Source organism: Muscardinus avellanarius (genome assembly GCF_963383645.1).
Source record: "Muscardinus avellanarius genome assembly, chromosome: 17".
In the NCBI taxonomy this organism is placed as follows: domain Eukaryota; kingdom Metazoa; phylum Chordata; class Mammalia; order Rodentia; family Gliridae; genus Muscardinus; species Muscardinus avellanarius.
In genome coordinates this window covers 14,622,444-14,647,748 of record NC_137803.1, presented here as the reverse complement: position 1 = coordinate 14,647,748, position 25,305 = coordinate 14,622,444, and the positions used below count along the sequence as shown (strand labels likewise).

The 25,305-nt window shown below is 37.1% G+C and overlaps 1 protein-coding gene across 1 annotated transcript in view; it reads left to right on the top strand.

Moving 5' to 3' along the window:
- The window catches only part of CDH20 (cadherin 20), a gene marked incomplete at both ends in the record, with an annotated part of 50,969 nt that overhangs the window by 24,049 nt on the left and 1,615 nt on the right, over positions 1-25,305 (top strand). Inside the window, 5 exons of the mRNA XM_080714815.1 lie at positions 2,734-2,987; positions 11,529-11,665; positions 13,725-13,846; positions 18,263-18,380; positions 21,745-21,996. Coding sequence (XP_080570941.1) covers positions 2,734-2,987; positions 11,529-11,665; positions 13,725-13,846; positions 18,263-18,380; positions 21,745-21,996 — 883 coding nt within the window. The remainder of the gene's footprint in view (positions 1-2,733; positions 2,988-11,528; positions 11,666-13,724; positions 13,847-18,262; positions 18,381-21,744; positions 21,997-25,305) is intronic.

Here is a 25,305-nt window from a genome sequence, read left to right as displayed (position 1 = left end):
TAGGGAGTTTCTTGACTGTGAAGCCGAGGTTGTTTGTTACTCCGATTTACTATTAGGCCATTTATAAATAAGCAATTCTTTGATGTTTAGAAAAACAACAACAAAAACTATTTGAGATAGAAAAATTAAACTCATGTTCCAGATGTGAATAATTTAAAGCTGAGGGTATTTGAAGCAAGGTTTTCTCTGAATTTTAAAGGTGAAAGTGAGGAAAACAATAATCTTAGTTTTAAAAATCAAGTAACTTATTTAAAAAGAAATTTCAATAATAATTAAACACTCACTCTAGTCTTTTCCACAAATGGTGCTGAAACAATTAGGTACAATATGCAAAAAATAATAAACAATTATACCTCACCAAATGATACTCAAACTGGGTCAAATGATTAAAATATAAAACTAAAATTATAAAATTTACAAAAAGAGACAGGAGAAAATCTTTGTGACCTTGACTAGACACATTTTCTTCGCCATGACACTAGAAGCTCAGTGTACAAAAAATAAATAGTAAGATTTCATCAAAATTAAGAGGTTTGTCCCTGGGTGTGGTGGTACACACTTGTAATCCCAGTACTTGGAAGGCTTATACAGGAGAATCATAGGTTTGAGGACAGGGTTGGACATACAAGAAGACATGGCCACACAGGGGCTGACTCCAAGGTGCAGTGATAGATAGTTCTATCTACATTATCATGGTGGACACATGACTGAACTTGTCAAAAATCAACACAATTTCATACTAAAAATTATTCATTTTAATGGATGCAAATCGCATATTAATTTGAAAAGCAGATACCGAAAGCCCACCAAATTAAACAAATGACTTAAAATGAAGGGGAAAGAAAATTAATTTCCCTAGCTCAAACCTAATAGGAAGAAGTATTCACTTCAGACTACCCATACGTAAGGAAAGAGTTTTAAGAGAATATAAGTGACCTGGAATGGGGGGGGGGGCGTATAGATTGAAGCAACAAGTACAAATAAATTGGTGAAATTACTCCTTCAAATATAACATAAGTGGCAGATTTCTGTTCATGTTTTTGCCTTTTGACTAATAAGGAAGGAGGTAGGCTGGTGCAAGTGGGCTGCCTGGTTTAATAGAAATGGCTGAGAACCCACTTGCATGTGTGGAACACAATGTCTGGCACCAAGGGCTGAACAAATGTGTACAACAACAAGAAAACAGAAAAGTTTTTTATAAGAATTTGAAAATAACATATTTAGTCAAAGCAACTCCTACTGATGTTTTTCAAAAGCGAAGCAGTTGCTTAAATGAACACATGCCTCTTTCTAACATGAAAGGTACTGACGTTCAACATGTCTCTTTAAAAAAAAGCACAAGTGATGTTCAGCTAGAAAAGTGTGAGGCACTGGCATATTGACATGTGACTTTTAAGTTTTAGTAACTGCTTTGCTAACACCTGTAATTACTTTATAGAACCTACTTTCCATGATTTCTTTATTATTATTGATGTTTTGAGATAATTGTCGTTTAAGACACTTAAACATTTTTGTCAGCCTTAAAAAAAAATGGATTATTCTGCAGAAATAGCAATCAAGTTTACTCTCTGCCCTGAAGTGCTGTATTTATTTTGAAACAAAACATTCTGAAGGTAGGGATAAATCAAAAAGAGAGCAAAAATTAGATGGAACTTTACTAGTTCTGGATGAGAAATTCATGTATTTGGGCCAGCATTTTAGAAGAGATCCTGAATAACCATGTCAATTTAGTTTAGTCTTTTGAGCTTTCTGGGTCTATAAAATGAGAGGTTGACTTAGAATTTTTAAATGAATTTTTAAAAAACATCATATCTGCTGGACTAATTATACAAAGAATGATCTGACACGGTGCTCCAAGAACACTTTGAGGTACTTAGGAGAACACAGAAAGAATCACTATTGCTTTAGAACTCAAGAAAAAATTCTTAAGATGGAAAACAGAAAATCCCGGGCCCTTATTGCTCTTAATTGTCACCCAACTTTTAAAATGAGTAAGCCTCTATGAAGACAAAGTGACCAGCTGTCCTGGTTGGCCTGAAATGGAAGGGATGCTCAGAATATAAAACTTTCTGCTTTAAAACTTGAACAGTCCCAGGAAAACAGGGTCAGGACTAAAGAGGTCCCCAGGACTCTCTCTAAAGACATACTGATTAAGTAGTAGACAAGTTAAAGCTAAGCTAAGCTGGGCATGGTGGCACACAGCTGTAATCTCAGTACTTGGGAAGGCTGAGACAGGAGGATTACAGGTTTGAAGCCAGCCTCAGCAATTTAGTGAGACCCTGTTTACAAATAAAATAAGTAAAAAAAACTGGAGGTACAGTTTAGAGGTAGAATGTCCCTTGGTTCAATTCCAGCACCACAAATGGAAGGGAGGGAGGGAGGGAGGGAGGAAGAGAGGGAGGGAGAGAGGAAGGAAGGAAGGAAGGAAGGAAGGAAGGAAGGAAGGAAGGAAGGAAGGGCTGAATAAATGGTTTTTTATATAACCCCACTGACTTCCTTATTTACCTCTGAAGTTCCAGCATCTTCCTTACCCAAGATTGAAACTGACAGTATAACTAAGAACAACAGAGAAATAGAAAAAAAAATGTTTCCTTGTTTTTTACTTGTACCTCTTTTCCACCATATTAACGAATGTGTGGGTCTGCCTACCCACCAGCCACCAATACTGCACATGCTTTGGACCTTGAACATATATGCCAGCAGCTAATCATTTTTCCCATCATTACTTTTCAGCCCCTGAGTTTCGAAAGCAAGAGAAGCTACACCTTAAAGGTAGAGGGAGCCAATCCTCATCTAGAGATGCGTTTTCTGAACTTGGGCCCCTTTCAGGACACGACGACAGTCCACATCAGTGTGGAGGACGTGGATGAGCCCCCTGTGTTTGAACCTGGCTTTTATTTTGTGGAGGTGCCTGAAGACGTGGCCATTGGGACAACCATACAGATCATTTCTGCCAAGGACCCAGACGTGACCAACAACTCAATCAGGTTTTTCCTCAGAGTTCACCTTTTCCTTATGTCCTGGAATTTGCCCTTCCTTTTTGTGTAATTTTTCCAGTGCTTTTCTCCTTTGCTTTTTCCTTTTCTATCCCATCTCTGCAGATTCTCTTTGAGTGTTTTCTATTTAAATAGCATGGACTTGTCATGTTATATGAAAATGAAGTCTCATATCAACAATTTACTTTCCTTTGGTACACACACACACACACACACACACACACACACACTGATTCATTGACATTTGGGGCCATATAATTCTGTGCTGTTGTGAGAGGTTGCCCTGGATGATAGGTACCATTGAATGATGTGTTGCATTATCTCTAGCCTTTACCACTAAATGCCAGTACCACCCCCTGACTTGTAACAATCTAAAATGTCCCCAGATATTGCCCAATATCCTGGAGATTTGGTGCAAAAGCACCCCCTGTGGGGAACCACCAATTAAGATAAAGCATAGTCAGACACAAATGTCAGACTGTCAAAACAATTCTTAGTGGATAGAATGGTGATCGCTGTACTTTCTTTCAACTTTCATATGCCTTTGGTATTTAAAAAAATGAAAATAAACGATATATGTTTTCATATACTATAAAAAGAACAGACACAGAAACTAGTCCCAGCTTCAATAGAAAATATACAGCCAGAGAGTGGTCTATGCTGTAATCCCACAGATCTATCTCTCTCAGGTATGTTTTGAAATGAAAGATTCCAAACAAGATGCTTTCTCCTCAAAGGGCAGAACTGATCTTACAACCATGGCCATTCCCCCTCAACTCTGGAACCAAAATGCCAACAGCTGGTGGACAGGTTGACACCCCAGCCTTCCAGAGCCACCGCCAAGCCTCTGAAGCTTGACACGAGAGATTAGGCTTCCAAGGCTGTTTGAGGCCATCTGTCACACCGATTGTTGAAAGCCACACAGTAAAATGAATCTGGAACCTTAGTGCTTTTAACACATTTTAAATACACCCCAGTTTATCAAATGTCTGTTTTGTCGACTGGCTACTTCACTTACCTGATGGTGTTTTATATTTAATGAAAATGTGCTTTTGCAGTTTAACAAGAATAGCTCCCTCCAGAGAATACTAGGGAGAGATCCTCTCCCTCTAACCAACTCGTAAACATTTTACATGTTCAGGTATTAAAATAATTTAGCTTTTTTTCTTTTTCCTGCAGTGCTAGGGATTGAATTCAGGTCCTTAAACATACTAGCTTCGCAAGTACTCTAGGTCTGAGTTATCCCACAACCCATTTGAATTCTTTTATTTGATTAAACTCATCTTTTATTTTAATTTTATAAAAGTAATATTTCAACCTTAAGCTTTTTTCTTCAGTATTGGGGATGGAATATTGGGGTCCTTCTACCTCTGGGATATACTGCTAGCCCTATAATTTATTCTTTATTTTTAAAAAGGGTCTCACTAAGTTGCAAAGGGCCTCACTAAGTAGCTGAAGCTGTCCGCAAGCTGCGATCCTTCTGTCCTAGCCTTCCAAATGCTGGAATTACAAGTACATGCCCAGCTAATGTTAAGGTTTTTTTTTAATGTAAAACAGAATGAGAAGTGAAACCGTATCATCCCCATAAAATCACAACAAAAGCTAAATAGATTATATTGTAAATTCATATTTTCAAAGCCAAGAATAAACACTTTATGATAATAATTAATTATATATCTACTAATCTAAATTAACTTACCAATATCAAAGACAATACTATGGGGAGAACTTTATGGAATAAAATGTTATGGGGGACTTACAAAATAGCAGAAGCATGAAAAATCAGATCCCATTTCTAAAATAGAATATCTCGTGGATACTTCCACACCTTCCCAGATTCTGAATCTTGATCCCCATGTGGAAAACACTGGAAATAGGAACCTGTTAGGAGTCACACAGTACCGAATAGCAAAGAAGCAAAAGGGGCTGAACACAGTCAGGTAACAACACACAGCTCTAGGGTGTGCCTCAGCTATTTAGGTCTAATGTCATTATCTTGAGATGGATTTAAGAATGAAGAAGAAACACCAGCGGTTCTAGATCCACTACTGGCATGAAGCAAAATGAGGTTTAAAAAAAAACTCAAGGAACCTGTCTGGCTAACAGAAGATGCTATTTCAGATGATGGACAAGTTGAAAACTGTCAGCAGGCCTCAGGAAGGTTCTATGGGCTATTCCAATAGCACTCATCCAGGATGAACCCGAGACTGGTCAGGCCAGAGGTCCAGAGCAGGGTCCATTGGGCTATTCTTAGGCAGAATGCTGTACCCTAAAAGAGAAACTGGCAAGAACCAGGTCCCAGATTGAGAGGGAACAAGACAAGGGCTCAGGTACATGGGCAAAAGCAGAATTCCAGCTATCAGAAATAGGGATAATTCTCCCTTTGCATTTTAATTGTAAAAAAGGAATGGAATTTAAATTGCTACATATAAGGTCCCTACCTATGCTATCCCATAGCAACAAAGAATGTTCCAAACGTAATTTATGGGTATCAGTTAATAAGCCTATCTGAAATTGCTTTATCTTTCTCAAAATGTTTCATTATATCTTTACTTTTATATAAATTTGGTTTTAAAATAATGTGTATATGTTATATACTATATGGCTAATCCATCTGCATTTTTGTTAAAAAGAATAAATGAGAAGCCAGGTATGATGGCACAAACCTGTAATTTCAGTAGTTGGGAGATTGAGGCAGGAGGATGATAGGTTTGAGGCCAGCCTCAGGAACTTAACTATACTCTTAGCAACCTAGTGAGACCCTGTTTCAAAATTAAAAAAAAAAAAAAAACGGGAAGTCTGAGGGTATAGCTCAGAGGTAGAATGTCCCTGAATCCAATCCTCAGCACCACACATATAGACAAAAGAATAAATGAGATTTTTACTCTTAAAAATATATATTAATTCACCAAAATAATCAACGTATCCCCTGCAGTTAAAATGTTATGAACTAAAGGCCATTGAACATTCTCGAAAGATTATTAGGACATTTGTAATCTCCATTCTAGGAAGCTGATGGTATACAATCTGGTTGCCATTTACTGGTAAACCCCAAAACAGTGTCTCCAGATTTAGTTCTATGTATATAAAAAAAAACAATGCTTAGATTCGGTGAGTTTTTAATACATGATCAAGGGATATCTGGCAAGCAGGATAGTGAAACATTTGGCAACTAAGGTAGGCTTCTGCTGATGTAGAAACAGCCACCTTCCTGTGCCATCCTAGAGTGTATGGATTTATCCAGGCTTCCCAGGATGCCTTTATACACATCAACTCCAAATCTGGAGAATGTCTGCACCCAAGCAGACAATCGGGGGGGATTCCAACAAATGCCAGTTACTGCCTGCTTCAGGCAGTTATGCGTGTGTGTGTTATACCTGTTTGGCTCATGGTAGGTGGGAACATTACAGTTAGAGAAAGAAAATTCTTAAGTGTGTCCCAACTTCCTCATTTTCCATCTGGATTCTACACCTTTAATTTGTTCTCCCACCTCCTGGATATTGGCCCGGTGCCCCATTCAGAGAAATGTGGCTGTTGTTCCCCCAGTGCGGGCCTCGTCTTGGAAACTGAGAAACTGGAAAGGGGGATTCCACTTGATGAAAGAGGCTTCCTGAGGCAGGATCCTGCTCTTTGGACCAGGTGCTCTGTCAGGGGGCCCGGCACCTAGTTATTTCTATCACTCCATTTCCGACACCATCTGTGCCATCTACTATGGTGGTGTGGGTTTGAGTGCTTCTCACTCTCAGCATTATGTCTCCAGCTTGGAGAGCTGCCATAAGGGTTACAACTCCATGGACCAATTGCTGGGCCTTTTTCATGGGTGAGAAGGAGCAGAAAGATAAGATGGCTGTGAGCCGACCAGTGTATTTTTTTCCTAAGAAAGAATTAAATTCTTTAAACCACGAATTATTTTTTTAAAGTTCCAATTTATTTTAAATGAATTTTCTAGGCAGGTTTTTCTTTATAATTAAAAAGTCAAGCCGGGCGTGGTGGCACATGTTTGCAATCCCAGGATTCAGGAGGCTGAGACCAGAGTTTGCGGACAGCTTCAGCTACTTAGTGAGGCCCTTTGCAACTCAGTGAGACCCTGTTTCAAAATAAAGAATAAAAAATAGGGTTGCGGGTGTAGCTCTGAGTTAGAATGTCCCTGGGTTTCATCCCCAGTACCACAAAAAAAATTTTTTTAAATAAAAAGTCAACTATTTGCTATTATGGCTTACCTTGAAGAGGTAAGTTCCTATTTCATTAAGATAAACTCATAGAACCCCAGCATTGTCTACTGTTAAGGTGCAGAAAACTGAAGCTGGATTGCTGAGGCTTCCCAGATGTGTGACCTTGCACAAATCACTCAACCTTTCCAAACCTCAGTTTTCTCACTTGTAAAACACAGATCACAATGGTACCTATCCCCACAGCGTCACTGTGAAGATTAAGTGAATCAACAGATGTGGTGTGTACTGAACAGTGCCTGGGCTGCTTTAAATGTTCATTAAATAAGGTCCCAAGGAGAGACTTTAAGTTGCTTCCACATATTTCTGAACTCTTAGGGAGTCATAACGGAAATGATGCCAACTTCTTTAGCCCTTGATCATTAGCTACTTCTTTAACTCCTAACTCTGATCAGCCATTCTGAACCTCTGCAAAAATACATATAGTATGGAGCTAAACATTTTACTAATGAATACATAAACATATATATTTCACCAAATTTACCCTGAACAACAATATATATACATACACATACTGTGTGTGTGTATAATAGTGTGTATGTATATATATCACAAAACTTTCACACCAAATTTACCCTCATTGCATTGGATAGTCTGGCACAGTGTTTCTTTCATTGCAAGTCATAACATTAATTAATAATGCAAATCCAGCATGTTAACATCACAATTTGCTAACCTGAAAGTTTTTTGTTTTGTTTTTTTTGGTGGTACTGGGGGTGGAACCCAGGGGCTTTCTACCTCTGGGCTATACTCCCAGATCTACTTTATATTTTATTTGGAAACAGGGTCTCATTAAGTTACTGAGAGCCTCACTAAGTAGCTGAGGGTGACTTCGAACCTGCGCAATCCTCCTGTATCAGCCTCCCAAGCACTGGGATTACAAGTGTGTGCCACCACGCCTGGCTGCTAACCTGAAGTCTGAAAAACAATTCACTAAAGAAATTTACTCATACCAAAATAGCAGCTTCTCTGTCTCAATGGCTTTAAGATACAGACTGCAACTCCTGAGTGACTTTAGAACTTTGAACACAGTATATTCCTTGCTTACTATTTAAACAATTTATAATGAACACCATAGTCACAGTCTTACATATATGGTCTCGGATCTCAGTCATGCATATTACCTACATAACTATATAAAAGTGACTTAATTTCTCCAAGCCTTGGTTTTCTTATCTGATAATTGTGATGTTAACTTCACAGAGAGTACAAAATTTTTAAAAGAAGCTATGTATTAAGTAGATGGTAAGGTGCCTGTAGTCAACAAATGATAGCTATTATAATTAGTGGTCTTTTAAAAATAGAGTTCCTTATGTATTTTGGACATCAGCTCCTTATTCAATGTATGACTCGCAGTATTTTCTCCCCATGTGAGGATTTCTCTTTAGTCGGTTAATTGTTTCTTTTGCTCTGGAGAGCTGTTTAGTTTGGTACAACCTCATTTCTCCATTTGTGCTTGCTTTCATTGTCTCTGTGATTTTGGGGTCATATTCAAGAAATCACTGACCAATAAAATGGTGTGTAGTTTTTGTCTAATAGTTCTACAGTTTCAGATCTTATATTTAAGTCTCCAATTCATTTGAGTTGATTCTTATGTAAGAAATTAGGATTCAATTTCATTTTGCTTGTGGATAGTCAGTTTTCCTAATACTATTTATTTAGGGAGTGTCTTTTCTCCATTATGTGTTCTTTGGGGTTTTTTATTGTTTGTGGTACTGGAGATTGAACACAAGGGCATTCTACCTCCAAGATTTACTCCCAGATCTTTTTATTTTCAGAGTCTCACTAAGTTGCTGAGGTTGTCTGCAAACCAGCAATCCTCTTGTCTCATCCTCCCAAGTACTACACCACCATGCCCAATGCCCCATTAAATTTTCTTGGTATCTTTATCAAAAACAAATTGACTGACCATAGATGTGTGTTTATTTCTGGGCTCTCTATTCTAGTCCATTGGCCAATGTGTCTGTTTTTATATGTCAGTACCATGCTATTTTGATTAACTTTGTAATATATTTTAAATTTTTATTTAAAAATGGGCAAAGTACCTAAATAGACATTTCTTAAAAGAAGACATACACACACCCTACCAATATATGAAAAATTATTAAGATTACTGATCATCAGGGAAACACAAAGTAAAACCACAATGAGTTATCATCTTATACTTGTTAGAATGGCTGTTTTCATCCTATTACCAAAAGGATGAAAGATAAGAAGTGTTGGCAAAGATGTGGAGAAAAGTTAACCTTGTACTTTGTTGATAAGCATGGAAGTTAGTATAGTCATTCTGGAAAATCATATGGAAGTTACACAAAAACACTAGAAATGGAACTACCATATGATCCAGCAGTCCTGTTTCTGAGTATGTATCCAAAGGAACTAAAACCATTATTTTGAAGAGGTGCCTTTATTTCTATGTTCATTGTAGCATTATTCACAGCAGCCAAGATACAGAAACAACCTATGTGTCCATCAACAGATGAATGAATTTTTTAAATGTGATATATACACAAAACAGAATACTATTCAGTCTTTAGGTAGGAGGATTCTATCCCCAGTACCACCAAAAAAAAAAAAAAAAAAAAAAACCAGAGGGATGCCTGTCATTTGCAGCAATATAAATAAATCTACAGAACATTAAGCTAGGTAAAATAAGTTACACACAGAAAGACAAATATTGCTTGATCTTTTCTATATTAAGACTCCAAAAGTGTTGAATTCATAGAAGTAGAGATTAAAATGGTGGTTATCAGAGGCCCAGAGCAACAGTAGTGTGGGCAAGGAAAAGGAAGATTGGGTTAAAGGGTATAAAATTTCAGTTAGACAGGAGGGTTAAATTCTGTAGATCATTTATATAGCATGTTGATATTAATTATTGCATACCTCGAAATTACTGGAAGTGTGGACTTTAAGTGTTCTCACCACAAGGAAATAAGTATGTGAGGTGCTAGGTATGTTAATTAGGCTGATTTTTTTCATTCCACAATGTATATATACATTGAAACAGCACATTATGTCCCATAAATATGAGCATTTTCCTATTAAAAATAAAATTAAAATAACAATAATTGCTAGATGTGAGCAAAAACTACATAAGATTTTTATGCTTGTTCTCAATCATTGTTATTTATCAAAATTCCTTTTTGAGGATTTTAAACGTATTGATGCATGAGCCTCCCTTCATCCTTACTGAATAGCTAAAAATGGGGACCTAGTAAGATAATGCAAGTTAAAGAAAATAAAGGAATCATTTCACCAAATCTGATTCAACAAGAATTATAGATCTCACCAAATCTGATTCAACAAGAATTATAGATCTTACTCCATATCAACTACAATAATGACTCAAAGGAAACAAGCAAGAACAAAATGAGGAAAGGATGCTTTAAAACTATCAGGCTTGGATAGCTATAAATATCTTCCTTTTCCTGCATAAAGATGCACATTGGTCCAGGATGAACATTAAAAGGTGGAAGCAGTTAAGAAAGGTTCATCATCTGAGTAGAAAAATCCACTTTTGCTATAGAATATCAGTTTATAATACCTTACTTCATTATGTAGCTTACATGACATTTTTTAGCAAGATATATCCCCATAAATACATAAATTTTAGGCTCATTTATAATAAGCAACCCAAACAGACCTGGCCCATCCTACTAAGAGCATTCTCTAGATAAAGAAGTCTTCAGTTTGTAAATATCATTGTTGTATTTTCAAGAAGCAAGCCTTAGCATGTTTACAAAGGACCTCATGCCAAATTTTTCTTCCCAATAAATGGATATTCATTACAAGAGCTAGAACCACGGAACTATATTTCTCTTCTTTTTTCTAGTTTCATATTAGCATTCAAAAACTCATTTGAATTTGAACAAATACATAGAGGATGATATTCAGAGTTTCCCATAATTCTTGGTTCAGTTTTAAACATTAAATAACATCAGTTTTAAACTTTAAATAACATCAATTGATCGTTAGATAGTTCACAACTATCTCTGAATTCTTGGCACCTTGCTTGTCTTACTTTCTTTCTTCCTTCCTTTCTTCCTTCTTTCTCTTCCTTCCTTCTTTCTTTGTTTTCTTTTCTTTTTTTTTTCCTTTGATGGGAAGCAGCAGCGGTATTTTTGTGCTGAAATTTTTGCTTGCTGTTTGATATTGAGCAAGATGAACCCTCAGTCTTCCAAGCATTCATAAGTCAGAGATGGTTGTGCCATGTTTCACATGGTAGGCACTCTGTACTCTCTTGCAGTATGCTCTTCTATGTTTATACAAATGCACACGATGAACATAGCCCGTGTTTTTGCAGATACTCCATTGACAGAAGCAGTGACCCTGGGAGATTTTTCTATGTTGACATTACAACAGGTGCCCTGATGACTGCAAGACCTCTGGACCGAGAAGAATTTTCTTGGCATAATATTACTGTCCTTGCTATGGAAATGAGTAAGTAACATGATGAATTAGTTTTCATGTAGGGACAAAACACGCACAGAAAGAAGTTTCTAGAACTCATAACCAAAAAACTATAAATGGAATGTAAAATCACATTGTATGCAAATAAGTGAATGCATTCAGCTCAAATACATTTTGAATATCTACTGTATATTTAATGCTGTGCTGGAGACAAAAGCAAACACAATATGAAAAAGTAATAAAAAACAGCATATTTTTACTCAAGTATCTGCGAAGAAAAGGGAAGATTCCTGAGAAATCAAAGAGGCTTTTAATTTTTAATAAGATTGCAAATGCTCATTGGTATAAGTAATATTATTGGGTGAAAATATCAATAAAATATCACTCTTATTAATCACACATACACATATCTGTGCCTACAATAATTTGAGACATCTTACAACAAAAGGGACATGTATTAATAAACTTATAAACAAAATGGAAAATTAATAAAAACTAGATGCATATATGTGTTATAAATTTAGCAGAGTGGCTGGGAATGTATCTCTGTGGTAGAGCATTTGCCTACCACATGAGGCCCTGAGTTCAATCCTCAACATGGTCAAAAATAATACCCAGGGATGATAGTGATGATAAAGCTTCAGAAAAAATAATAGTCCCTAACCTACTGACTATATAACTAGGCACTGCTATTTAAGAGGTCAATGTGGGAATAAGTATTAAGATTCTTCAAGATATTCACATTATTTTTGGCAGGTATTTTACTGCTAGTAATTATATGATGGAAATAGTTACAAATACCACCTAAGATTTATATAACAAAATGTCCATTGCAGTATCATTTTTAAATAGAGAGAAAATGTGAATTATCTAAGTGTATAAAATATAGAAGACTGACTAAATACTACAGTAAAAACCTATCATAAAATGAAAATATCATGTAGACATTAAACTATCCTGCTTTTAAAATATATTCTATGAGAAGATAACTTTGCCTTATAATTACTTTGAATATGTGTTTTTCTATTTTTCTTAACTACAATTTGAGTGTGTAATATCTGTATATATGTATGTAGCTCCATGTTTTTGGACACAAATATTACATATAAAGTGGACCTCTCTAATGACAGTATTATAGATCCAGATTATCTTCTTGGTTTTATTCTAGAATTTTTACTTTTACTCCTATAATCAAGGACCATGATTATAATTAAAATAGAAAATTTAAGTATACTTAACATCTGCAATAGGAAATAGAAGTAGTTAGAGAAAACAGAATAGAGCTGAGATAGTTTTGAGAATGAAAAAAATGAGCCAGAAGAATAGTGGATTATGGGATTTAGCAAAATTATTTATTAAGAAAAATTTCTGTGTCCTATAATATTTGTTTTGTTTTCTTGAGGTAATGACCAAAACATAAAAAGATAGGCATACCACCACAGAGCTGTGAGACTGTCTTTGTGTGGTATTGCCAAGCAAAAACACCATCCACAAAGATATTTCCCCATCAGTGCCCATGGCTCTCACCCCAGCCAAATACATGGATTTGATGTGGGTTTGATTCTGTAATATCCCTTTAGTCCTAAGCAGAAGTAAATGTGCAGTATTATCTGTATTCTAGTGAATAACTTAAAACCTTTTTGAAATATAATTCAAAGAACTGATTATTCCATAGGAATAGAGCCAAGCAGTGTTACACAGCATGCATCCAATTAGAAATGAGCTGTTTTAAAGCCCAGAATACAGAATTGACCTGCCTTTAATTCCAGAACCCAAACTATGAGCCAAACAGGAAAGTCAAAACCTCTTTTTTAAGAGTTATTTTGTAACATTTCCCCTAAGTCTCTCTCTTCCTCTCATAGTCCTGATGGGAAACACACCCAGGCAGACAACTCCTTCTGCCTAAGTTCTTGTGCCTGGCCACAGTTTTAACAGGTAACACAAGTCCCTATGCTTATATTAAAATTTCCAAATATTTTATCTATTCCTCTGAAAATCAGACTGGTTAGGGCAATAGCTACTTCTGGAAAAGGATCACTTCTCTGGATTACTGAACTCTCACCTTCAGTTTTGTTTACTTTCTCTTTAGACAATCCCTCCCAGGTGGGGAGTGTTTCTGTCACAATCAAAGTCTTAGATGTGAACGACAATGCTCCAGAGTTCCCCAGATTCTATGAAGCTTTTGTCTGTGAGAATGCCAAAGCTGGACAGGTAAGGTGGTCTGTGAGCCAAGCACCTTGGTGAACACACAGAATAATAAAACTGTTACAGATAGCCAATATCAACAGCAAAGACATTTCCACTCCACAAAGTGACAATTTAAGAAAAACAGCCCCACTGACCAGGCATGGTATCTCACACCTGCAATCCCAGAACTTGGGAAATTTAGATTGAAAGATTGCATGTTGAAGCCAGCTTCAGCAACCTAGCAAAACCTGTTTCAAAATAAAAAATAAAATAGGTCTGGGACTATAGCCCAGAAGTAGAATGTCTTTTGGTTCAATTCCTAGCATCACAAAATAAACAAAATAAAACAAACAATAGCATCAAAACAACAAAAGCACAGTCCCCAATTCCTACATATCAGAAGCATACACTATATATTATGATCTAAACAAGGATTTCATAATAGTTTGATTCACGGGGTAGCTTGTATAAGGTATCTATCCATCCTGGAACCAAACGATGTCATATCAACTATAAAAACACATGATCTGGTCCAGACAGGAGCAACCATGAAGAACCAAAGAAAAAAGTCTTCTCTTTTCTTAAGTGAAGCAGTAATCCCTAAAAATATTTTGTTGTAGGGATGTATTGGTTTCCATCAGTAACTGGATATAGGTTGCCCTAGAAGGACGTGATAAACATGAATAAGGCTCTAACATAGTAAGTCCCTGAAGAGATTGAGAGGTAAAGATCCAGACAGTCCTTCACTGGAGGGGCATCCAAACTACACAGTGTGCAGAGGTCCCTTGCTAATCTTCAGCATACTGGGAAGGCAGCAGCATTACCTACTTTGATTTGCCCCACTAGGACTCGAGCTGACCTCTGATATTCCCATTTCTACACTGGCAGAAGCACAGCCAACTTTTGTTTGTTTGATTTTTGTTTTTTTACTTTTATTTATGTGGAACATACTGAAAATGGTGTACATTTAGATTGTGCTTTGTGCCCTCTCTCCCCTCTTCCAACAATGAGTGTCCAGATTAACCATGCTGTATTCATACTTTTACATATATTTGATGTAGCTCCTCCATTAATCAACCTCAGCCTTCTTCCTCTCCTATCCTTCCATTCTAGCTTTGATGAGATTCCCCCTCCATTATCTGGAGTCCCTCTGGTATCCCCAATGCTCCCTACTTTGGGCATATTAGAGAAAACATTTGTCCCTTCTCTTTCTGTGCTTGGCTGATCTCACTTAACATAATGTTCTCCAGGTCTTTTTGTCTTCTTGCAAATGCCATGATTTTGTTCTTCTTTATAGCTGAATAGAATTTCATTGTGTGTATTTCCCATAATTTTGCAACCCATTCATCTGTTGATGGAGATCTGGGTTGGTTCCATATTTTGGCTGTTATGAATTGTGCTGCTATGAACACAGGTATGCATATGTTACTGTAGTTCTTTGATTTCAAACCCTTTGGAAAAATACCCAGGAGTGGTAGAGCTGGATAATATGGTGGATCTATTCCTAGTTTTCTAAGAAGTATCCACACTGATCTCCATAGTAGCTGAACTAGTTTGCACTCCCACCAACAATGTAAAAGAGTTCCTCTTTCCCCACATCCTCGCCTGCATTTGTTGTTATTTGATTTCTTTATGCTTGCCACTCTTATTGGGGTTAGATGGAATCACCGAGTACTTTTGATTTGCATCTCCCTGATGGCTAATGATGTTGAATATCTTTTCATGTATCTACTGGCCATTTGAATCTCTTCTTTTGTGAAGTGTCTATTCAGTTCAGTTGCCCATTTCTTGGTTAGGTTATTTGTTTTGCTAGTTGTAGAGTCTTTTAAGCTCTTTGTATATTCTGGATATAAGCCCTCTATCAGAGTGATGGCTGGTAAAGATCTTCTCCCATTCTGTAGGCTTCCTCTTTAGGTTCTGGGTGGTGAGAAGAAACTTTGATGAGAAGAAACTTTTTAGTTTGAGGGCATCCCACATGTTAATTCTTGCTTTAATTCCCTGCACTTTGGAGGTCTTGTTGAGAAAGTTACTGCCTGTGCCTATATGTTGTAGTCTTGAGCCTATACACTCATCTAATAACTTCACAGTCTCTGGTCTAATTTCTAAGTCTTTGATTCATCTCATGTTGATTCCTGTGCACGGTGAGAGGTTAGGATTTAGATCCATCTTTCTACAAATAATAGCCAGTTCTCCCAGCACCATTTTTTGAAAATGCTATCTTTTTTCCAGTGTATGAGTTTGGCCCCTTTGTCAAATATTAATTGACTATAGGTGTGTGGGTTTGTTTTTGTATCTTCTATTCTGTTCCACTTGTCAGTATGCCTGTTGTTGTGCCAATACCATGCCGTTTTTACTACTATTGCTCTATAGTATAATTTGAAGTCTGGGATTGTGATGCCTCCTGCATGGTTCTTATTGCTGAGAATTGCTTTGGCTATTCTGGGTCTTTTCTTTCTCCATATGAAATTCATGACTGATTTTTCTAGGTCTATGAAGAATATTGTTGGTATTTTAGTGGGAATTGCATTGAATCTATAGATCACTTTTGGCAGAATGGTCATTTTGATGATTTTATTCTGCCTATCCATGAGCACAAGAGATCATTCCATCTTCCAAGGTCTTCTTCAATTTATTTCTTTAATGTTTTACAGTTTTTGTTGTAGAGATTTATTCCTATATATTTTATTGGTTTTGAGGTTATACTAAATGGAATTGTTTTATTTCTTTCATTATGGATTCATTGTTGGCATAAAGAAAAGCAACTGATTTCTTTAGGTTTATTTTGTATCCTGCAACTTTGCCAAACTGGTTAATCAACTCCAGAAGTCTTTTGGTTGAGTTCTTTGGGTCTTATAAATGACCATGTCATCTACAAATAAGAATATTTTTAATTCCTTTCTATTTGAATTTCTTTGATTTCCTTGTCTTATTACTGTGGCAAGAGTCTTAAGGACTGTATTGAAAAGGAGTAGTGATAGTGGGCATACTTGTCTTCTTCCTGATTTGAGGAAATTCTTATAGTTCTTCCCCATTCAATATGATGTTGGCTTTGGGTTTATTGTATATTGGCTTAATGATGTTGAAATATGTTCCCTCTATTCCAATTTTCTGCAGTGTTTTTAACATAAAGGGGTATTGGATTTTTTCAAATACTTTTTCAGCATCTATTGAAATGATTGTGTGGTTTTTGTTCTCAGTTCTATTTATGTGGTGAATAATGTGTATTTATTTATGTATGCTAAACCAGCCTTGCTTTTCTGGGAGGAAACCGACTTGGTCATGGTGTACAATTCTCTTGATATGGTTTTGAATGCATATAGCTAGTATTTTGTTTAGAACTTTTGCATCTATGTTCATCAAGGATATTGGTCTGTAATTTTCCTTTCTTGAAGTATCTTTATTTGGTTTGGGGATTTATGTGATACTAGCTTCATAGAAAAAAATTTGGGAGAATCCATCTCTTTCAATTTCCCAGAACAATTTGTGAAGTACTGGTGTTAGTTTTTTACTGAAAGTTTTGTAGAATTCAGCTGGAAATCCATCAGGGCCTGGGCTTCTCTTTAATGGCAGAATTTTTATTTCTGTTTGTATTTATTAGCCACATTTGTAAAACAAACCCTTCTGGACATCAGATCTCAAATAGACCCAAATACAATAATATTGGAAGACTTCAACACACCTCTCACACCACTGGGTCAATCTTCAAGGCAAAATATGAGTAAAGATTCCTCAGAACTAAAGAAAATTATAAACCAAATGGACCTAAGAAAGAAAATCGTAAACCAAACAGACATATACAGAATATTTCAACCAGGAACAACAGAATACATATTCTTCTCAGCAGCCCATGGAGCCTTCTCAAAAATAGATCACTTCCTGGGCCACAAAGCAAGCAGCAAATTCAAAAGATGTAATATAATGAAATGTGATTGTCAAGTGACCCATCTCCTCACATCTGCTTTCCATTAGCAGCATAGCCTATGCTATGTGTCTGCTTTCTTCCCTCCAAGGTAGTGGTGGTCATTCTTAAATAGAGAATTCTCAAAAATAGCAACTTAACCCTGAAATATTCACCTCACAATGTTGAGATAGGGTAAGAGAAGATTGGACCTGTGGTACCCTAGAGTTCTTTTACTCAAACACCTTCTATTCACACTGCCTAAAAATAGTCATGGAGTAAGACTATAAGTTACATTGACATCTAACATCTGGGGAATTTAGGTAACATTTATCCTATTCCTATTAACATATTCAGGCCCAACAGTAAACCAATATATATGTGGCATTGTGTGATCTCATGGAGACTTCACAGGTAAGCATCATGATGTCCTTCTTACTAAGTAAGACCACCTGCCATTACATTACAAAATTTGGGATTTCACTGGGCCCTGAAACTTTTTTCTCTGATTACAACTCACCTGATACCATGTCCTCTTTCAGCTGATCCAGACTGTGAGTGCCGTGGACCAAGACGACCCACACAATGGTCAGCATTTCTACTACAGTTTGGCTCCTGAGGCTGCTAACAACCCCAACTTCACTGTAAGGGACAACCAAGGTAATCAGATGGACAGACAGCTGATTTTCTGCAGCTTAGGCTGGATAATTTCATTTATGTTACAAACAAATAGTCAAAAGTTTGCCTGCTCTTCAGTAGCAAAGAAGACATTAATGCTAATGTATAGTCCTTTTTCTTTTTCTTTTTTCTTAAATTTTGTTTCAGAACATCAAAGACAAAGAGTGCCCTCTGCTGACTCTACAACTTTCATTTGTTTAGTCAGTTGCAAGTGTTTATTGATGCCTGTTCTGTGCCAAAGACTATTTAGGATAGAGGCAAAATCCCTATAGATAGCTCCCATGTTTACATGTCCTGTAATGATGGAAATAACCTGAGAGTTATGGTAGGGCATGACCTAAATTCACCAATAAAATTCTATAAAAAATAAAAAATTGAAGAGATAAAAAGAAAACCTGAGGGAACATTGCTAAAGAGTTCTCAGAACAAAGTGAGGTGAAGACCCAACAGAAGTAAACAACAGATGTAGCAAAAGGCAAATACTGAAACACCAATGAGAGTTAGGTACTGAAATAACTTTATACTTTCAAAAGCCATACCTAGGTGGGATTTTCATTGTAGGAAGCATTATCTACTACATCTGTAATTGGAATTCCAGGTCCTATTTTCTCCAACAAGCATTAAGATCAGCTGAGGGGCTCATAGACCTAGCACACTCTTCTTTAAGCACAGATGAGAAGAGGGATTTTATTCTATAGCCAGAAGATTTTCTCCAAAGAAAGGTCAAAGAAATTGTAAATAATAATAATAATAATAATAATTTAAATCTGTCAGATGAACACTTTTTCTTGCTAGCCCTGCTACTGAATAGCTGTCTGACCTCAGGGATGTCACCAGGACTCTGAGCTGTAGCAGCATCATTTTCATTCCCATCCAAAAATATTGTTAGTTTATAACAATTTAAATGAGGGGTAACAAAATGTCATATATTTGTCTTAGACTCAAACATCAATTATTTAAGATGTATTCATCCAATTCCATATATTCTGATAAAAACTTAAGAATCTTAAAATTGTTTTCATATAAATGGGAAGTTTTCTCAACTTTTAAATATTATCAAAAATCACTATGATAGTCGTGGAAGAAAGGATGATGAATCCTAACAATAGAACTACTACAATTAAAGACCTGGCATGATGGCACACGCTTGTAATCCCCACGCTTGGGAGGCGGAGATAAGAGGATCGCGCAGGTTCAAAGCCAGTCTTGCTGGCTTAGGAGGCCCTGTTTCCAAATAAAAATATAAAAAATAGGTCTGGAAGTGTATCCCGGAGGTAGAAGGGTTTCCAGGAACCTGAGTACCACCAAATTAAATAAATAAATAAGTAAATAAATAATAAAAGAGCATCCTATATCAAAGGATATTCTGATTATCTGAGTTATAGTCTGAGAGTTAATGTTACTAAACCAAATAAACAACTGCACAGCACAATAATATGAGTGTTTTAGATGCAGTGAGACCAGAGTTCAAATCTCAGCTCTACTACTAGCTAGGTTAGTGACTGAACAAATTATAAAACCACCTTAGCCTTAATTTTCTCACTGTAAAAGGGTGAAATTATTCCTATCTCACCAAATTCCTGTGAAGATTAAATGAGATGCTATATCAAATGTGCAATTAAGTGACATCTGGGCACTCAATGGCACCACATGTTCTACCATGAAAAAACAGAAGCAGGAAGAGAAGAAAAAGATAATTAAGGGATAACATATTAGAACAGGCTTAGCCATGCTACAGCAAAAGATACCACCACCATCTCAGTGGCTTAGCACAGCTACAGCTCATTTCTTGTTCAAAGCTCAGTTGGTGTGAGTGAACCAAAGCTCAGTGTCACAAGCTGTTTGCATCGCCTCTTCCCACATCTCCAGTTATCACACAGCTCTTACGTGTTTCTGCCAGGAAGTGACAAACTTTGCTCATTTCTTACCAACTAATCAAATCACACATATATGCCCTAATTCAAGACATCAGGGAAGTACAATTCTTTATTATGTCAAAGAAGGGAAACAGGGATGATCACTAATATATACTTTGGTTAGGCTCTCAGAATTTCTTGTGACATTCCAGGTCCCACCCTATAGAATGTAAAACAGGGAATCTTCTCTGTTGATGGCAATAGCTTTAACAGTTACTTTATATGTTCTGTCGTGTTTCTAAAACCATTCCTCTGATGAAATGATCCGAGTTTTGTAAAAAAATATAAATGCTTTAAAATCCAAGGCCACTCTTGGAATCCTGAGACTATAGACTTTTAAAAATAAGGAATCCCAAAAACATTAGACAACATATAAATACACACATGCATATACAAGTTCTATAGAAACATATATAAATTGCTTCTCTGCCTTTTGGCTAAGATCAAGTGTGAAACATAATTCTGCTAAGAGTAAAAGGTCTGGTATTCTATTACACAAAAGGGTGGTCACAGTTAACAATATTGCATAATCCAAAGGAGCTAGATAAGAGGATTTTAAATATCTTCATCACAAAGGAATAAGTATTTGAGATGATAGAGAATCTAAATATCCTGAGTTGATCATTATATAATAATATATAACAGGCCAAAACATTACTTTGTACTCCATGAATATGTATATGATTATCTACCAATTAAGTTTTATATAAAAAACTAAAGAAAAATAGCTAATATTACTGATCAGGAACAAATTTTCATCAAGTTCATATTAACTATTTAAACTTACACTACCACACCAAGAGAAATAATAGATGTGTGATATGATTAGAGGATTTCAAATAAACTTTTGCTAAATGAGCAGGTTCTTCAGGAAGTTGGTGAGTGCAATTCAGAGGCAGAAAAGGAAATAGCAAAAGACGTGAATTCCAGCCAAAGTGGCAAAAATAAGCAATCTGTGGCAGCCACAAGGCTCCTCGGAGTTCTTTTCCTGGAGGCACAAAACAGCACAGGGGCCCTGGCAAGCTGCTGAGCAGGAACAAACAGGGACCACGAGTCGCCAGACTGTTCACTTCTGTCAAGCTTTCCCAGGGACATTTTTGTTAGATCTGAAGGCTGACAGTTTGCTCTAGGCACATCATGTCACAAAGGGTAAGACAGATCCTCAAAAAAGGGTTTCTCTCCTTGGCTTCAGGGTTTTACCTAAGCAAAAATTTTGGTTTCTCAGTCCAAATGCTGATCCAGGCCAATGTGCTGAGGCTGTAGCTGACCACCTCCAGGGACTGTAGACTATACTCTCTCCTTCCAATCCTGTCCCTACCTCTCTCCTTGTTTACATCAATCCAAGAAAATAATTTGCTTGTCAGTCTTTCTGTTTTCTTCTCCCTTTTTTCTCTCTTCTCATCCAATTCTGGAACCCCTTGCTTCATCAGATAACACCGCCCGGATTCTAACCAGGAGGTCTGGCTTCCGGCAGCAGGAGCAGAGCATCTTTTACCTGCCTATCCTGATAGCAGACGGTGGGCAGCCAGCACTGAGCAGCACTGGCACCCTGACCATCCAGGTGTGCAGCTGTGACGACGACGGCCACGTCATGTCCTGCAGCCCTGAGGCCTACATGCTCCCAGTCAGTTTGAGCCGGGGGGCCCTCATTGCTATCCTGGCCTGTATCTTTGTCCTCTTAGGTGAGTAGGTGACTTCTTTCTGCCATGTGGAGTCCTGCAAATGCTTACTCAGATCACAGCCAGTTTCCCCCAACACAGTTATTCAGAACTGGTCTTTCACACAATGCTTGCTAAAAAGGTGGTAGATGAGCTTGTGGAAAAAGTACAGAAATAGAAGGCAGCCCTTTAAGTGCATTTACTGATTGACTGAATGATTGTATTGGGGATTGAACCCAGAGGCATTCTACCTCTGAAACTATACCCCTAGCTCTGTACTTTTATTGAAACAGGTTTGACTGAGTTGATGATAGTCTCACTATTTGCTGAGGCTGTCCTCAAACCTGTGATCCTCCTGTCTCGGCCTCCTACGGTTACAGGTATGTACTACCACACCCAGAAAACACTATGTATCTAAAATAAACTTGCATATATTTACATACACCTTGATGTCTAGTCTACCAAATACCAAGAGACTGAGTCAGAATGAAGAAGGTAATTCCTCATTTTTGTTTGTTTTGGTTTTGGTGCTGGGGATTGAACACAGGTACATTCTACAGATACATTCTGAACTATACCTTGTCTATTTTATTTTATTTTTTATTTTGAAACAGGGTCTCGCTAAGTTTCAGAGCACCTTAATAACTTGCTAAGGCTAGCTGAGAACCTATAATGCTCCTGTCTCAGCCTCCCAGGTACTGGGATTACTGAATTACTCCAGTTAAAATGCCAGCATTTAGCCGGGCATGGTGGCACTTGCTTGTAATCCCAGCGCTTGGGAATTTGAGACAGGAGGATCACACAAGTTTGAAGCCAGCCTCAGCTACTGAGTGAGGCTCTCAGCAACTTAGGATGACCCTGCTTCCAAATAAAGTATAAAATAGATCTGGGAGTATAGCCCAGAGGTAGAAAGCCCCTGGGTTCTACCCCCAGTACAACAACAACAACAACAACAACAACAACAACAACAACAACAAATATCAGATTTGATTAACTTTCTAAGTAGAATTGTGGAATAGGCTTCTGAAAATAATTTCAAAATAGAACATGTGACTTAATTTTTGTCATAGTTCAGTTTTACATGAAGGGAAAAGTAATATTAATGAGTAACCTTTTTAAGTCCCTAGATCCCGAGAGTAAGGGGAACTGTTACTGTTTGCAGCCTGAGTTTGCATTTCAAGTAAAACCTGCCTGCAATTCCTTGAGTGTCCATAAGGTGGCATTGAGAGTCCTTGAGTGCAGAACAGGACAACCTGCAAGAAACCTCTGAAGAAACTTGCTCCTGGGAGAAATTTCCAGTCTCGTTGTACTTACTTCTATCTTTGGAAAATGTTTTAAGTTCAGTGTGGCCCACAAACAGCCATAATTACAAAAACGCTGATTTTAAAAGACTGGCTCAAAGAATCTCTTAAGTTAGAAGTGGTGAACAAGGGATAATTCACTATTTCTTATCTTTTCAAACTCACTATTTCTTATCTTTTGAACTGTACAGAATAAGCAGTTTTCATGAACTAAATTCAGCAGAGGTGTCATAAAAGCCTCATAGTTTTATACATTCTCATTTCTAAGAGTGCAAATTCCATATTAAATATAATACATAAAGCTCTGTAAGAGTAGATTTAAGAGTTGATTTGTCAAAAATGTAACAGGTCATCATCAAACTATATAAACACACTGTTGACAATTTTTATTGTGCAGAACTGTATTCATATCTCAAATATGTATCCACTCCATAGAAAATCTCACTGTGCCTGTAGTAAATAATAACACATTCAGCCAGGAATGGTGGCACATGTCTGTAATCTCAGCTATTTAGGAGGCTGAAGCAGAAGGATTGAAAGTTTGAGACAGCCTGAACAGCTTAGGGAGATCGTCTCAAGATTTCTTAAAGGGCCAAGGATGTAGTTCAATAGTATAATGCTTGCCTAGCATACATTAGGCCCTGGGTTCAATCCTCAGTACATAAATAAATAAACAAACAAACAAGATGTTCCTAAAACCAATTCTCTTTGTCAGGAAATTAGAGAAGCCTTTCATCTAAATGAGATGATTTTCCCCAAATCTGATATTTGTGGCATAATGCAATACTTATAATTAAATCTTTATTTTTTAAACTAGGACTTGAACCCAGGGGCATTCTACTTCTAAGCTATACCCTCAATCCTATTTTATTTTTAATTTTGAAAACAGGGTCTTGCTAAGATGCTGAGATCCTGAGTTGTTAGGCAGGCTTTGAACCTGCAATCCTCCTCTCTCTCAGCCTCCCAAGTACTGGGATTACAGGTGTGTGCCACCGCATCTGGCTACCATGTCTTCTGATTGCATCAAGAGGCTATGTTGAATGAGTGACCACTTCCATGACCAGCTTTAAAATCCCATTTTTCCATCCTGTTTTTGGTGTAAATTACACTACAGCCTTTGATGCTCAGTTCAAGCCTCCACTTTTTTTTTTTTTTTTTTTTTGGTGGTGCTGGGGTTCCTGGAAGCCCTTCTACTTCCGGGCTACACTCCCAGACCTATTTTATTTTTGGAAACAGTGTCTCTTAAGCCAGTGCCACTGGTGCGATCCTCCTGTCTCCGCCTCCCAAGTGTGGGGATTACAAGCGTGTGCCACCACGCCTGGCTCATCAAGCCCCCACTTCTAAGCATTCTATTAGTCTCTTCCCCTCAAAATGCCACAGTTATAGTCCATGCCTCATATTTTTCAGAAAATACACAAACATGTAATTATATTCTGGTTGTACATTTTGTGAACTAAATTGGTCATAAAAATATGAGGTTTTAACTTCATAAATTGCTATCTATACAGAAGGCTCGGCCTATATTCAAACATTTTTTTAAAAATCACTGCAAATTTTATTATTCGGTCTGTAATAGCTTACTATTCTTATGACTGTACTCCACTTTTTCTCCCTTGGATAAAATGGAGTCTTATTTTGCAGTGCTGTCAAACTGTCACTGTTCACCAGCTGAAACAAAGTGCACCCCAAAAAAAAAAAAATCGATAGCAGTTCTACAGCTAAAACCTCCACACACTTCTAGGAAAACATTTTCAGTCACAGAGATAAACAGCTCAATGGGATTATCTCTATCTCTCCTTTAAATCCCAGTGAACACGTCCTGGGGAAAAAATGTATTCGTTGGGATAAAATTTTATTCAAACCTGCAAGGGCACATCTAACAGCGTGGTGCTTCTTTGATAACATGATGAATTATATAAATTGTGACTGCTCACTCTTTCCCTCATGAAAACTACTAGATCCAGGAAGCCACAACCATTTCTCTAACGAAAGGTTTTCCTGAGGAAGGGAAGTTACTGCATCTCATTTATGC